The sequence below is a fragment of the Corvus hawaiiensis genome, chromosome 18 (assembly GCF_020740725.1).
Source record: "Corvus hawaiiensis isolate bCorHaw1 chromosome 18, bCorHaw1.pri.cur, whole genome shotgun sequence".
NCBI lineage: Eukaryota > Metazoa > Chordata > Aves > Passeriformes > Corvidae > Corvus > Corvus hawaiiensis.
Genome location: NC_063230.1, coordinates 2,107,551 through 2,124,319, shown reverse-complemented (window position 1 = coordinate 2,124,319; position 16,769 = coordinate 2,107,551). Strand labels below are relative to the sequence as shown.

Below are 16,769 nucleotides of genomic sequence, written 5' to 3'. Positions count from 1 at the left end.
TACTGAAGAATGTTTTATCCTTAAAGACATTGCAAGCCCCCTCTGCCCTGGATTTCAGCGGAGTTCACAGTAAGTTATTAGTGACAGTCATATATGCTTACAAAGAATGATTTATATTCTGCTCTACCTCATCCACTGATTGATTATTTCTGGTTAATGATGCTGATGATAATGAGTTATCACACAGAATGAGAGGGCAGAACACTGCATATGAAAGTCAGGGAAGCAAAATTAACATGGGAATATTGACAAACTTCTGGGAACTCTTCCCTGAACACAATCAAGGAATGTGATTTCAGAAAACATCAATTCTTGCTACTGATCAAAACTACTGAATTGAAAACCCCTACAAAGTAATATCCCTAATTATCCTAAGGACAAGAAGTGTAGCACATGCACTAATGGCTTCTCTAATAAAGCAGCTCCATCATTCCCTGGCATTCCCCAGGACAGACTCTTGACTTCCACACTGGAAGTGTCCACAGCTGGTGAGACTGGTCTGTGTGAGTGCTACAGCACTGCCAGGACTGTCCAACACCATTTAACTGTGTCTGTCACCACAGGAGGTGGAGATGGAGCCACTTTAAGGAATGCACACTTGGAATAAAGCTCCTTAAAGAAATGCATTGAAGGTGAGGTCAAGGACTGCACTCAAACCACCCAACATCTGGCACAGATCTTCAGCAGCTGGACCCATTTGCACCTTCTGAAGCTCCAAGCAAGGCACAAATCAAGTTTTAAGTGCTTCAAAGGCCCCTTATTAGGAAGATTGATTATTTCTCCACTGAGCACATGCAGAGCTTGGGGACAACACGTGGCTGACACAGCCAGCTGTGAAGTGACCACCAGGTTGAGTGATGTGACATTTCCTTATGACACCTGATTTTCAGAGCAGCTGAGTCACCCCCTTCAGTGCCTAAATATGTATTTATTGTCCCTGAGAAATGGGATTTGAACATCAGAAAGAGATTTTTCATTATTTAACAGGGGGGATCACCACACTCTTATCCTAAATTCTGTTATTCCCACTGAGATCAGAACACCTGGACAGAACCTACATTCACAACAGATTCCTTGAATTTGATGTGGAGCCTGTAGTTGGAAAGGGCAATGATGGCATCCTCTGCTCGCCCCACGTACTCTGTGCTCTCCCCGTGGAGCTCAATGAACGGCACCTGCAGAAAGGCAACAAAAATCTGATTTCAGAGACCATTTCCCAAAAATCTGCCCCTCCTGCAGCACAAGAAATCAAACAAAGCCTGCTGAGAATTCAGCGCCGTTATTGCTGCTAAGGAGGAACATCAGGTAGGGTTGGCTCAGAGGTTAAGTGCAGCCTTTTTCTTAAATGATCCCTTACTTGATGTTACTTTTCCTGAGTAGTAAGTGCCTGGTCAGGGAAAGCAATGAATTTTTATGAAAAATATCCTCACACTTCGGCAAGCAGGCTGACAAAGCGCTTGATTTATGCTCTCACTCCTTACTTAATGGAGAGTGGCATTTCCATAATGTTATTAAATTCATCCTAAAGTAGGCAAAACATTCAGGATGAATAATGTTCCCTGCTATTTCCCCACTTTCACCCAGCAAGCTCAGGTAACCAGCCTAGACTGGATCCCTAAATGCTACAAAGTTGAGCTCAGTTGGACAAATCAAGCTTTTTGCTCCCAATTTCTCACAGTAAATATGAAAATGCACAACAAGCTGCTGCTTTAGAAAGTCAGAAAACCTGGAGTTCATTACACCACACATGGAAATTGTCACTGGTTAATTATAACGTGACTTAAGCCCAGTTTAGCTGAACTGGGTGGAAAGTGTAAATGCTCAGCTTGAAAGCAAACTGGTTTTACACCAACTTAGCTTGAATCAAATAAAAATATTTTATATTACAATGAAACAAACTCTTCAGTTGATGTAAGAGTGTCTGCATGGAGAGCCAGCCTGGGAGAGCTGGGGGTGCTCACCTGGAGAGGAGAAGGCTCCAGGGAGAGCTCAGAGCCCCTTGCAGGGCCCAGAGGGGCTCCAGGAGAGCTGCAGAGGGACTGGGGACAAGGCATGGAGGGACAGGACCCAGGGAATGGCTTCCCAGTGCCAGAGGGCAGGGCTGGATGGGAGATTGGGAAGGGATTGTTCCCTGGGAGGGTGGGCAGGCCCTGGCACAGGGTGCCCAGAGCAGCTGGGGCTGCCCCTGCATCCCTGGCAGTGCCCAAGGCCAGGCTGGACATTGGGGCTGGGAGCAGCCTGGGACAGTGGGAGGTGTCTCTGGCCAAGGCAGAGGTGGCACTGGATGGGTTTTAAGGTCCTTTCCAACCCAAACTATTCCATAATTCTGTGGTAAATTATTTGAACTAAACTGATTTCAAAAGGAGGTTTGGTAAATGAAGAAATCAAAAAATATCTATTTTTGTGCAACAGAAGACTTTGGGCTTCACAATAACCAGATACAAAGGCAGTGTGTATTCAGCTTAGTGCTGATTTTTCAAAACAACAGAGTTCTAAACAATGGAATAAAACCTGACACTTGATTTTAGTGCACAGGTAGCAGTGATATTTTTCAGACCCTTGAAGGAATTTCTTTTAAAAAAATGCCCAAGTTCTCTGTCCTACCAACAGTACAGGAGTATTTAAGAAGAAAATGAGTTTCTGTGCTAATTGTGAATTAAAATTCTACAGGAGAGGCCCGAGAATCCATAACCAACTGGAGGCAGTGTGATTTTTACTGGCAAGGAGCAGTGTGGTCATTACCTGAAGGTTCTCATCCTCTCGGATCAGCTGCTTCCTGGGAAAAATCTGATTAGCCTGGATGCATTCAAGGCTGTGCTGAGTCTCTTCATCCTGAGGAACAAAGTGTGACAGTCACCCACAGCCGTGGCACCCACTGCCACCTTCCCCAACCATCCACAGCCAAGGAAAAGCTCCCACAGGATGAAGTGCCCAGAAAGTTCCAGGAGCAGTAAGTCACTAAAGTTTCTAAACTCTCCAACATGAGCCCTCAGACAACAAATTTGGTATTAGAAACAGGTTTCCTTCCTGCAGCCTGATTAATAGTCATTAAAAAGCTGTAAGATTTATAGCAGCATTAGGAAAAAAGCACTATCACTATGCTTAAAACTCAACAACCCCACACATAAACATCTATTCCCTAATGTTCTCCCCATTTTAAACTCTTCTGCTCTGTCACAGACCCTACAAAGCCCCTTTGCTTACCATGACAGGCCCTGGGCAGGAGGAGGAATCCTCGTCTTTACTTGCAATACTTTGAGGCTCTTGACTTATAAAAATCTAGAAAACCAGAAAAGTATAATGAAACTTCTTTTGGCAAATAAATACAAATTAACTTTTAAAGACTGTGAATGTAGCTGTTAGAAAACTGAGAGCAAACAGTAATTATGAAAAGATGAAATCCACAGAAGCTCCCTCTCCTGAGAGCCAAAATTGTTTCAAAATGTGTCTGGTTCCTTCTGTTCATCCTGAAAAATTAGCTTTGGATGTGCTGCTGGGAGAACACCTGTCTGAAGGCAGCAATTAGACCAGTGTTTATATAATTTAAATTAAAACATGTTCATCTTTCTGGATCCCCTGGAATTTTCTCCCGAGTTGTTTGCAGATAGTGAATCACAAATCTGTGGGTTACAAACCCAAAGGGATCGCTGGGATCATTTAGGCTGATCTGGTATGAAACACAGGGTCTGGATCCTCCTGGAGCAACCTTGTTTCACCTTTGGCATATGAACTGGAATTCTTACTGGGATAAAAATCCTTATTTTACACTCATGACTCTTTTTGGATATCCACGGATACATCCAAATATCCATTTTCCTGCACTGACCTTTCCAAGAGCTCCAGATCACACACTGGGGACTTGCTCTCTCCAAGCAAGGTTGTTGCCTACCCAACAACCCCCCAACCTTTGATAATTTGCAAATTTTCTGGGAATATTAACAGAGGTTTATGCAAATCACCCTATTAGGGACTTAATGACTGAAGTGACTTCAGGAGTCACAATTTGATTTTGAGATCCAGGAAAGTTCTTCTCTTTTCTGCTCAACCAGGATTCACTCAGGTGTTTTATGGGGTTTGCAGACTATGGCACATAAAAGTTCCAAATGAAAATACATCACACGAGTCCAGCCAGTTCTCAGTTCATATCTCACTTTACTTATAAATGTATTTCAGATTATCAGTGTTGAGGCTGACAGAGAAAACCACTTCAATCCATCAGCTCACAGCACAGCAGCATTGCAGGGAGCCCTGAACACATCCTGTGCTTTGTATGGAATATGGACAGAGGGAAAAGGAGCAGCAGATGCACATTGAGGATGTGCACATACGTGTGTTTGTGAATGTATTTATACAAAAGGAGGATATTATGAGCAAAATTGAGCTCAAACTGCCATGAATTCACTAAAAATTAATGCAAAAAGTAGATATAAAATCCTGTGAGAGCTGGAGAAGGACTTGGGACAGGACCCAGGGAATGGCTTCTCACTGCCAGAGGGCAGGGCTGGATGGGATCTTGGGAAGGAATTGTTCCCTGGGAGGGTGGGCAGGCCCTGGCACAGGGTGCCCAGAGCAGCTGTGGCTGCCCCTGGATCCCTGGCAGTGCCCAAGGCCAGGCTGGACATTGGGGCTTGGAGCAGCCTGGGACAGTGGGAGGTGTCCCTGCCCATGGCAGGGGGTGGGACTGGATGGGCTTTGAGGTCCCTTCCCACCTAAACCATTCTGGGATCCTATGATATAAAAAATACCTTGTTATTTCAAGGACCTCCTTCAGCTTCACACACAATTATCAAAGAAACACCAACTTAAATTAAAAAATTTGGCTTTATTACAAATTTGAAGCTTGCTTAATATCTCTGAGGAAAAGTTTTAATTTAATGGGCACTATGCTGGAAAAAAAATTCTTTTATACTTCAGTTTTATTAGATATATGTAATTTATAAGTTTATTATATAACCACCTACATATTAATAAAACCAGCATTAACTTAGAAAATTGGGTCTTTTTAAATATCTTACAGCTGTGTTCCTACAATCCAGCACAAACCTCCAGCAGAGACTACCCGAAGTACCAAGTTTCAGTCTAACTCCTGCATTCAGTGCAGAACAGTTTCTACTGTAACAGTGGGGCTTTTTCCATGAATGCGAGAATCTTCCTTTTTAAGGCGAATTTTGGGAAAGCTGTGTGGAAAAAAATCTGCCTGTTTCAGTTTGCATCAGGATTATCAGACCCAAAGGGTGATGCTGCCAACATAAATGGTACAAGAAGTTACAGGACTGGTTCTAAACCAAACACTTTGCTCTGGCTGCTGCTGGGCATCAGTGAAACGCTTCAGCGACTTCCCTGCCACCAAAGGAGTTCTGAAAATTGCTGACAGAAACAGCAAAAAGGCTCAATTGTTACAATGAGGCTCTCTGGGCTGATGGGCAGTGAATACTCTGAAAGAAATCATTCCTTTCCCATCAAGTCAACGAGCTGATCCTGCTCCCTCCAGCAGCTCAAGGTCACTGGGCTGAGCACACGGGAGAGGAACAGCTCTGGGAGCAGGGATGGACCACACACTGCTCAGGGACAGCCCAAACCACACCTGAACTGACATTTCCTTCTATCCCAAAGCTTTCTAACCCATTTCCAGCTCACCAAACTCTTCCCATGGGAACAGAAGGAGGATCCCAGTGACTGTTGACACCTCATAAGGGGATTTCTGGCTTTAGAAGCCTTGGAAGTGAGAGCAGAACGTTCCTCATATCATCAGCTCCACCAAGCACTCCTGAACTGTCCCCACCATAATTCCCCACTGCGCTGCTCCAAGGGACAGCTTGGGACAAAGCCAGCCCAGCACCAAGTGGCTGCACAAACCCATTCTCAAGTTGACCCACAGCAGTTTTAGGATTAGCTGCAGAATGGAAGGAGAATTCTCCTTGTGTTTAACTGCAGCTCTGCCCTGACAGTAAAACCCATTTTCCAGAAATGAAATGGAAAGGTACAAACACAGCTCAGATAAAAAAACCTGGCCAGGAAAGCAGCCTTAAATTCAGGCTCCTCCTTATCAACAGGATCACATAAAAATAGCAGCCAGCTGATACACTGAGCAATGAAACGTGGTTTTATTGCTACCAACAATACTGGGTTTGGTCAGGACTGAGGCCAAAAAAAGGTGATGTTATCAATTTACTGTCTGCCCTTTTACCTGCAATTCCATGTGTGTTAAATTACATCAAAAAGTAGATTGGTCTTGTTAATTCTCCATCCTTATGTTCTGCTTGAAAGGATAAATGATGAGCAAAGGTTGTAACCTCAGACTCTGTTCAGCCTCTATGGGAACATCTTAATTACCTTTTGTTTCAGATGTGCCTTCTGGTTTAAATTATGTACATAATTAAGAGTAGCAATAACCATCTGTTTGCCTGTGATTCTAAACAAAAAAGATTAGATAAATAAAGGATCGTTTAAATTCACATATATTTAAATGCACTTGGACTTAGAGCAAGGAGAACTGGAGGAAGAAAAGGAAAGAGGAAGAATCCAAGCATTTCACTTTGTTCCCTTACCTTACCCATCCAGAATGAATTCCATTTATTTTAATATCAAAATCAAATTGAGCTGCCCCCTGAGCTGTTTACATCCTGTGGCACAGTTACCCTCTGAGTTTGGAATCCAAATTTTTTGGCAAAGGACCATTAGAAAATTTGAGATTTAAACATTCAGGAATGCGCTGTACCTCGAGCAAAAGATGTTTCTCTGCTGCAAACCGAGAACACTTCTCCCCCTTTGGCAGGTGGAAGGAAATTTCTGAGATAAGGATGAACACTCAGTTTCCCTCATTTCAATCCCTGACAGGGAGGTTTCTCCTCTTTCCTGGCACCGCAGGCTGCAGTAACTGAGTAACTTTCACCAGGATTTACTGGGAGAGCAGCTGACAACACGAATATTTGCACATTATTCAGGAACAGGAGCAAGACAAAGAATCATGTTTGAAGATTGAGCACAACTAAGAGTCAGGAGCCTTTTTTTTTCATAATTAAAGGTTGCAAACTCCAACTCAGCGAAATACAAATTTTTGTCTAAGATCTTGGAAAACTCTTAATTAAATAAATTAAGAGAATAATCAATGATAAGCACAGAATCCACGAACAAGCAGCTTATTTTATCAAAATAATGCAATTCTTACCACAGAATGAGAGAATAAACAGTCCTCTCTTGTCCCACAAAGTTCCAACTGTTCTATTCTGATACTTCACATTGGCAGCTGCAAATAAAAAGGCAACACCTTAAAACATGAATTTTCCCTTGAAAAAATCCACTTCTGAACCAGCAGCCTAGACAGGACACTCCACTGGTACAGGAGTCTGGACTGATTCAAAAGGAAAAAGAGAAAGTCTGAGTGCTTTGTAGTTGTAACAAGAGAGAGAATTCTAGGACTGGATTCCGATGGATACATGTGGGTAAGGAGCAGTTCTGAAATCGTGGCCACAAAGCAATTCAGAATTTTCATAAATGAGTGAACAAAACCTAAATTACTTCACAATACGAGCTACAAGAGAGAGTTTTATAGAAGATCCAACTGGATTTATATTGATCTTCAAAGTGGTTTAAATTTTACACTGCAATTGGCATTTCTGGCCCCAAGAAAGCCAATGAAGACCCCCAAACAGGGGTTGTTGTCCCTGTGCTTTGGTCCAATGGTGCAAAAATCCCAAGAAGCAGCAATGCTCATGAGGCCACTCCTGCCAAGCCCTATCCTTTGGATTTTCAAGTGCTGTACAAACACTTATTGCCTCAAAAATGAGGTATTGTGCCAGAAATATACATTTATCAAAAACGATGTGGAGAAAATATCTGATCTGCTTCGTTCCCACAGTCACTCCAACAGGACCAACAGATGTCTCCTGTGGCATCACAATGACTCCCAGGACAAAAAGTTTCACACTAAAATACCCAAACCCTAAAATTACAGTTCCAGACTAACCCAAACCATTCCTAGAGCACACGAGCAGCCAAACTGATGGGATACCACTCCCTTGTATCCAAAGATTTGCTTTTCACAGTAACTTGGATACTCTCCCAGTAGCACACTGCATGTGGATGTGCCTGGAAAGTCCAATTTCTCCACCATATAATCCTGCTGCTGGAAACAGTTTGCCTGGACTTGGATGTGCCACAACTATGGATAATTTTCATATTCTGGTAAATGAAATAAAATATTTCTGTATTTTGCATTCATTGTGTCCTTTAGTTTATGGCTTATAACAGGGAAAATAAGTAATACTCAGAAAAAGGAGATATAATTTTAGGACTGACGCAGTAGAAAGAAACAGTTTAAGAAGTTGTGCATCAAACATTGTGCATTTAAAAGAGTTGTGCCCCAAGCCCCGCATCGCCAGCTGGGTGAGGGAGGGGATTGTCCTGCTTTGCTCTGGAGTGGCCTCTCCTCGAGTGCTGGGGACAGTTTTGGGCACCAAAGGAGGGGCACAGGGATGGAAAAGGGTCTGGAGGGGCTGAGGGCAGAGGACACTGAGCTCAGACCTCACCAGGGGCTGCAGCTCCTCCTGAGGGCAGCTCCGATCTCTGCTCCCTGGGCCAGGGACAGCAGCCAGGGAACGGCTGGAGCTGGGCCAGGGCAGGCTCAGGCTGGAGAGCAGGGAAAGGTTCTTCCCCCAGAGGCTGCTGGGCACTGCCCAGGCTCCCCAGGGAATGGGCACGGCCCCGAGGCTGCCAGAGCTCCAGGAGCGTTTGGACAGCGCTGCCAGGGATGCCCAGGGTGGGAGTGTTGGGGTGTCTGGGCAGGGCCGGGAGCTGGGCTGGATGATCCCTGTGGGTCCCTTCCCATGCAGCATTTCCATGATTCTAATACAAATTTAGATGTACCAGAGGAATTCTACCATCTCCCACGATGGACACTTTAGGGAATCTCAGTATTTACACAACAGGGACATGAGGATGTGCTCTAACAGAAAGGCCCTGTGTTGACACCAGCTGTCCAAAACCTCAGCTAAACTTTGATTTACCATTTTATAAAACAGTTTCTAAAAGCAACATTTCATTACCTGCAACAGAGGTCAACTTTGTTTTCGTTTTTAAAAAATCCCTCTCAGCCAACAAGCCAAACACCAATCCCAATAACTTTATGGGTCGATAATCAGCCCCAGCACCCAGATGGGAACGGGCACAGTTTGACTGTGAGGTACCAGCTTGATCCTGCAACAAGTTCAACTTCACAGCTGCCTGCTGATACAAAGTCACCTTTCAGGGGAATACGGAGCAGGTTTATTAAACACACCAAAAAAAGCTATGAAGGAAGGCTATACAATTGTAGAATGACTCCTCCGAGACAGTTTTCTGGCCAGGTATTTGCTTTTCGAAAGGCAAGATACACATTTCGGGTGCAGGAACTGGACTGATTTTGTGTGGTTTCAGCCCAAACGAACAAAAAGAAACAAACTCTTCACAAAATCTGCAACAAGCATTTTATTGATTTTAATGAGGCTTGGAAGAAGCCACCAAATCGCAAGAGTTTTGTCAAGAAGTTTAAAAACAGGAGAAAAATGTTCCAATATAAGCATTAATAATTTCGCTTTATTCCTGCCAGAGCTTGGCAAACACCCCCTGACACGCTCATCAGCATTCCTGCTGCAAGGCTGCTGGGCTCTGATAAGCACCTCCAATGTTATCACTTCCTAAGTCAACAACTTCTGCCAAAATAAGGGGAAAAAAGCTGCCTGTAAGAAGAAATGCAGCTATGAGTTCTACTGCCCCTCTCCAAAACACTAATTCCTGATGGGAACAGTCCCAGGTCAGGGGGAGATGTTTAATTAACACATCCCAGAGAGCTGCCCCTCAGGAGAGGGATGCAGCCACCCCTTCCAGGGGCTCCCACCACCTCCTCTGCAGCACCTCGGCTGTGTGAGCCACAGAGAAGGGATTCAGCACCATCAGGAAAGCCAAGGGTAGGAGATCAGTAAATCCTAAGTCAAGGATAGTCAATATTTTAAAGAATAGGCTTTGCAGCACCTTTATTGGATTGTCACATTCTCAGAGCTGGTTTGGTTTATCACAGAATGGTTTGGGTGGGGAGGGACCTTAAAACCCATCCAGTGCCACCCCCTGCCATCCACTAGCCCAGGCTGCTCCAAGCCTGGCCCTGGGCACTGCCAGGGATCCAGGGGCAGCCACAGCTGCTCTGGGCACCCTGTGCCAGGGCCTGCCCACCCTCCCAGGGAACAATTCCTTCCCAAGATCCCATCCAGCCCTGCCCTCTGGCACTGGGAAGCCATTCCCTGGGTCCTGTCCCTCCATGCCTTGTCCCCAGTCCCTCTCCAGCTCTCCTGGAGCCCCTTTAGGCCCTGCAAGGGGCTCTGAGCTCTCCCTGAAGCCTTCTCCTCTCCAGGTGAGCACCCCCAACTCTCCCAGGCTGGCTCCAGAGCAGAGGGGCTCCAGCCCTGGAGCAGCTCCGTGGCCTCCTCTGGACTCCTCCAGCAGCTCCAGGTCCCTCCTGTGCTGGGCCCCAGGGCTGGGGCAGCTCTGCAGGTGGGGAATCACCTGGGCAGGGCAGAATGCCCTCCCCTGGTTCCAGCACAGGTGCCCAAGGGCATCCTGTCACTGCCCAACCCAGCCATGCCACAGGCGACTCTGCCATAGGGCTCCAGTACTGAAGGGGATGGGAACACTTCGCTTTTCCTTTGAATCATCTTCTAAGATCCTGCTCTGGAGCCTATTTTGGGAACTTGGGCATTGGGTGAACACTTCACTCAGCACAAAGGTCTTGCCTCCAGTTTTTTTCTTGGAAGATGTTACGGACAAGTAGAGTAGTTGCATTGTATATCAATGATACAGTGAAACACAAGTAATAATACAGCTGGGAGGGGGAAATTCCAAATAATGGTTTCCAAGTTGTAATACTTTTATCCCTGGCCATACTCTAACCCCTGGAATTCCAAGGGCAACCCAATCCAACATCAAAGTCAGCCCTACTCTGAGCAGCATTGGACTACAGGAACTCCAAAATCTAAATTATACAAGCCTGTGACAGTGTTTTTCTTGACATTTATTTTAATAAAACATTGGCAAATAGCTAGGAAAAGCACTCTGGAGAAGTTTCAATCAACATGTTTGTTTAATTAGGTGATTGGAAAGTTGTCTCTACAGTTTCTTTGCTGAAAGGCTCCATCAGCCAAAGCAGGAGAGCCATGATTTGATAAGCATGGAAATGGCACAGAGGAAAAATAACTTGGGAGAAAAACAAATCCAGATTTTCTCTAGCTGCAAGTTATCTTCATAAAGATGTAAACAAACACAACCAAATGAAGCTTTTTTCCTGCTAACTGACTATTTTGAAGATATATTTTCCCCTCCCTTTGCCGAAATACGGCATTTCCACACCAGTTGTGCCACACCATGTCACAACCTAACATTATGCAAGTGTGGTTTTTAATGAGAAGTTCTGCATTCCTGTTTACATTTCAAACTTCCCAATACCGCTGTTCCCATATACCCAACCTCTGCCATGAGGGGACCTTCTCTTGCACGGGATTACCACACACACCCCCATTTATTTCATCACCTCTGCGTTTGGCTGCTCTCTGCTCACTTTAGCTCACAGGTTGTTCTTCTCCTACCCTCTCCTTTTTCTGTTCTTCCTGGTGGATTTTAGCTTCCCTTCCCTACTATTTTTACACTGTTCTTAGTGTGCTCAGGAGCAGGAACACAGTGCTTCCATCAGCTGCCCACCAGCTGGGGGATGTGGTCAGCTTGTGGCTGTGGAAACCACAGAGGGATGGGAGCACTGGGAAGGCAGCTGCTCCCGAGGCTGGATGGGGCAAGGCTGCTCCTTAATAGAAAGTTTTAAAACATGCACACGGAGAAGAAGGAATGCTGATCTTCAGGGAGGCATTTTCTGGTTTCTACTGCCACGTGTCACAGTATCTTTAAGGCTGGAAAAGATCTTTAAGGCCATTGACCTGGCACCACCGTGTTCACCACTGACCCACGTCCCCAAGGGCCACATCCACAGAGCTGTTAAATCTGTCCAGGGCAGCTGTGCCAGTGCCTGACCAGCCTTTCCAGGAAGATGTGTTCCCTAACATCCCATCTTAACCTTCCCTGGTGGAACCTGAGGCCATTCCCTCTCATCCCATCCCTTTTTCCCTGGGAGCAGAGCTCGACCCCCCCCGGCTGCTCCCTCCTGTCAGGGAGTTGTGCAGAGCCACAAGGTCCCCCCTGAGCCTCTTCCCCAGGCTGAACAACCCCAGTTCTCCCCATCTTGTCAATCATGCACCTCCCTGGCTGAAATGACATCACTCCCAGCTGGAAAGCAGCTGGATATGAAGGTGTGCACACAGCAACAGTGAAATACCTGACAGGGACAGCCACACGGAACATCCCACGTTCCCACAGCAAGGATGGGACTGTCCTGCATCAGAGCATTTTGAAAAGATCTCCTTCCACTTTCTGTTCTCTCTGCTTTTATGAGTGACAAATAAAATTAATTATAAGAGACCAAAGCATCAAAAAAGTTTTGTCAACATCTGTCACTGCACTGACTCATCCACTAATGGCAGGTTGGCATTCGGGCTTCCTTCATCTTCCCACTCGGAAGAGGCATTAATCTGCTTTTAAAGCAGTTTGATTAAGCTGATTATCTTTGCATATTTGTTAAAGATCACTTCTTGCACTCTTCAGAAATTAAATGCAGAAGCAACAGTTCAAAGTTAAAACAAAAAAACCAGCTTGAAAGAAAAGCAGATTTTGAAATGGCTGAGGAAGGCAGGAGGCAAGGCAGGAGAAGCATTTCTGGGGGTCTGAGAGCAAAGGATAGTACAGAAAAAATTGATTTTGCATTAAGGAAGGTCCATTTTTTCCATAATTGATGTCAAGAATAAAAATCAATATTTAGCTGGGATAACAGTATTAATTATTCCAAAAATAAGAGGCTTTTTAGGAAAGTGCTCCTGAATAAAAGACTCTACATCAGTATTTTCCTTCACTGATCTCAAAACAACCCAGGTCAAAAGACCACAGCAAGCTTGAAGGCAAAAACCACAACAAAATGTCACTTTTTCTTACAAAATTTCAGGCTCTCTTTTCTTTTAATTCCTCTTTCATTTGGATAAAACCCTGGGATCCAAAGGCTGCAATTATTCATACATAAGCCAGGATACAATTTACTCATCAGAGATCTTCTGTACTGTGTCTATAATTTTCCTTTTAGTTCAGTTATTCCATATTCCTCAGTTTTATGTGCATGACAGATGAGGAACAGCTACCAAGGACCAACGAGCTACACAGACTGGTCTGAACTGTGGAGAGACCTGGAAGGATGGGATCTGAATCCAGGATCTGGATTTTTAGTGTGGAAGCTGACAGGACATGGACCCAGTGGATTTGTGGAGGTTCTAAGCTGGAAAGGTGACCAGGTGTGCTGGGAAGGGGATTTATGTCAACAGGTAACCAAAGAGCCATGAAATGTAGGGCAGTATTAGACTGGAGTTACGAAACAAACAGCAAGGTTAGAGCAGGCAGCAAAAGTTTCCATTTGAAAAGGCAGAATGGAGAAAGAAGGGAATAATTTGCTCCTCACAGTTCCCATTTTTCCATTAAAGGTCCTCACAGCCCATTTGCCATGAGTCACATTCCCTCCCCTCTTCCTGCCTTTCTAGAAGAAAGGCAGCAAACAAGGAGAAGTGGCTGTTAATCAAAGTCTCCAAGGTTTTACTCATCCTCCCAAAACACTTCAGCATCTCCCTTCCCTCCTCCAGTCACATCTTGCTTCAGCTCAGACCTTCCTGTAAGTGCCTGAGCAGAGGGAAGGGGCAGAGGGAAGTGCTGTTCCCAGAGGAGCATCCCACACTGCCCAGGACAGCTCCTCACCTGCTGGGATTTACTGACAGCCAAGGCAGCACTACAGACACTCACAAGTAATTTAGAAAAAGAAACAAAGTTTTGAAAATACAAAGAATCATGAAGCAAATGTGATTTGAAGGTTCCTCTGGAGTTTCAAGATGCACTCCCATGAGACTTTTCTCCCACACTGAACTTCCTCACGACAACACAGGCAGTCGGAGCCCTCAGCTCCTCAGTTGACCTCATTTTCACCACACTTTTCCTGGCATAAAAACTTTGAAAATCTCTTTAACAAAACACCACTGGATGCTTTTGTCGTAAGACAACTTTCTTGAAATAGCAAATTCCTGTTACTAATAATCTATTAATGCTTTGAGAAATAAATGCCTAAGTTATTATAAGGTGGAATAACAAGGAGGCCCGGCAATCATGGAATGGTTTGGGTGGGAAGGGACCTTAAAGCCTATCCAGTGCCACCCCTGGCACCTTCCACTGTCCCAGGCTGCTCCAAGCCCCAGTGTCCAACCTGGCCTTGGACACTGCCAGGGATCCAGGGGCAGCCCCAGCTGCTCTGGGAATTCCATCCCAGCCCCTCCCCACCCTCCCAGGGAACAATTCCTTCCCAATATCCCATCCAGCCCTGACCTCTGGCAGTGGGAAGCCATTCCCTGGGTCCTGTCCCTCCATACTCCTTACAAAACCCCTTCTCCAGCACTGCTGTGCTGCACAGCCCAGAACAGGCAGGACACAAATTCTGTTTGCTGGTATCAAGGCCTATAATGAGACATTCCTTTCTCTGCTTGCACACCTTGCACAACGTAAAGCTTTAATCCATTAATTCTTCAATTGCATTGAAAAGACAGGACTGTCAAGGAGGCCATGGAAGATCCACACACCCACCCTCCCCAGCTGCATCGAGGATGGAGGCCATTGGGAGGCTCCGTGTTCCAGGACTCACACTGGATCATCTTACATGACTGGGAAAGTTAATATTTCAACCTAACACCAGCACTTGGTAAAATTGTGGCACACTCCAAAAAAGCCTTTTTTGATGTGGTATTAAGGTGGTTTTGCTTTAAAACAGACTATGCTATTCCCTGAAGCATGGTGAGCCAGCAGAAAGGGTACTGCTCCCATACTCCTCCCAAACAAAACATTCCCCTTCTTTATTTTACACCAGCTCTGGCATTTCAGACCCATCATGGCATATTCCAACTCCTCGGTACAAGGCAAAACTAACCCAGAGAGCAGATTACAGAACCACCACTCTACAGTAGATGTTGTTTGCTTCTAGAGCAGCACAGCCTGAAAAACTGCAGGACATTTCAGATTTATAGAATTTGAGGCAGAATCACTTCAGCTCCTGCAGAAATGACATTTCTTTACAGAACTAATCAATTAGCTCATTCGTCTCTTAACCTGCTCAATTCTTTGAGAAATATTCAAGTAGTTTTTCAGTTTGAATGGCAGAGTTTACAGTTCAGACAGTAAGCACCCTCCCAAAACCCTGATCCACTTTAGAGCTGTCAAGCACACGACTGCATTCTGTACTGAAGGGAATTGAAGGGGCTTTTAGGAGTAATTCACGTATTCTGTGAACCTGAGGATGAAGAGCCCTTCCCTTCAAAGTCTCTTCAATTACCATGGCAGAGCACAAGTATGTTTGATCACAGCATTATTTACAGTATAAAGTAGTAATTAGCTCAATCCAAGAAAAGCCTTGAGTTCAGGTATTCCCTTATTAAGCCATGCAAAACAATCCTGAAGGGAATCAAATAATCATATTGAAAGAGCTGACCTAAGGTGAGAGCCATCTGTATTCAGCTAAAAGAGACCCCTTTTGACAAACTGACCCCCTAAATTCCGCATTTCAGGAGCTAATCAAGGACGAGAGTAGCTTTTCTAGGCTCACAAAAAGCTGTTTCCTAGAGAGCAGTCCACACACTTGTTTGGGCATCACCCACAAGGCTGTCAAGACACCAAGAGCACTCACCGTTCACCAGGCACTCCGTGTGTGCAAATACTGCAAAACTCAAATTTGGAGGAGATAAAGCCAAGTGTGCTTGTCCATGATAAGGGGACCAGCAAGAGCTGGATCAGGAAACCCCAGCAGCTCAAGGGACTGCACAGAGCTTTATGCTGGCTCCTGTTTACCCAGCAAGTTCCAGCCAGACCCAAGGTTTACCAGAACAAGGTTCTGCCCTCCCTGCACTTGAGCAGCAACTCCTTCCCGGGAGAAGAGCCAGGCATTTCCACCAGCCCACTGCCAGTTTCAGCTTCTCCAAACTTTCAGCAGTTTCCTATCAAGTTACCTACAGAGGGAGAAGATTCCCAGTGACGTTGCCCTCAGCCAGGCAGAGCAGGGAAGAGCTCTGCCTCCCTACAGGAATTAAGACACACACAGGACTCGGATGCCTTCCCCTGTTAAATCCTGCATTTCGATCACAAGGGACAAACTGGTTTGGATAATCTACCAGCACACTGCCTCCAGGAAAGCTGCTGCTTCCTGGCCTTTCCCTGGTCAGCTGATTCACAGAACCATGGAATGGTTTGGGCTGAAATGCCATGGGCAGAGACACCTTCTGCTATCCCAGGTTTCTCCAAGCCCCGTCCAACCTGGCCTTGGAAGTCCTCAGTTCACTAAAGCAAAAAGAAAAAGCAGGAAAAGCAAATACTTTCCCTCCTGTAGTTAAACTGCCTCAGTATCTTCCAAGTATTAAGACAGTTGGTTATTCCTATCTTTTTCCACTTGTGGAAAGTCACAGTTAATTTCAGAAGCAGGAAATGTAACAGCAAAATACTACTTTCCATTCACGAGTTGTACTTAAATAAGAGCTGGAGATGGACCTCAACTCAAACAAACAGCAGGCAAAGAAAAAGAATTTTAAAGAGGGTCCTGCCCATGAAGGCACACAGAAAAGGGACACGGAGCT

At 45.2% G+C, this 16,769-nt stretch overlaps 1 protein-coding gene across 9 annotated transcripts in view; it reads right to left on the bottom strand.

The window, feature by feature from the left end:
- MTMR3 (myotubularin related protein 3) overlaps window positions 1-16,769 on the bottom strand; it is a 74,669-nt gene that overhangs the window by 35,692 nt on the left and 22,208 nt on the right. For 7 of the 9 annotated variants that reach the window (XM_048322513.1, XM_048322514.1, XM_048322518.1 and 4 more), the window contains 3 exons: window positions 3,205-3,279; window positions 2,743-2,832; window positions 1,059-1,175 (listed from right to left, as the gene is read on the bottom strand). In XM_048322513.1, the coding sequence (XP_048178470.1) occupies window positions 1,059-1,175; window positions 2,743-2,832; window positions 3,205-3,279 (282 nt within the window). Of the gene's footprint in view, window positions 1-1,058; window positions 1,176-2,742; window positions 2,833-3,204; window positions 3,280-7,168; window positions 7,247-16,769 lie in introns of all 9 variants that reach the window. The other 2 variants (XM_048322515.1, XM_048322516.1) reach the window with 1 other exon arrangement.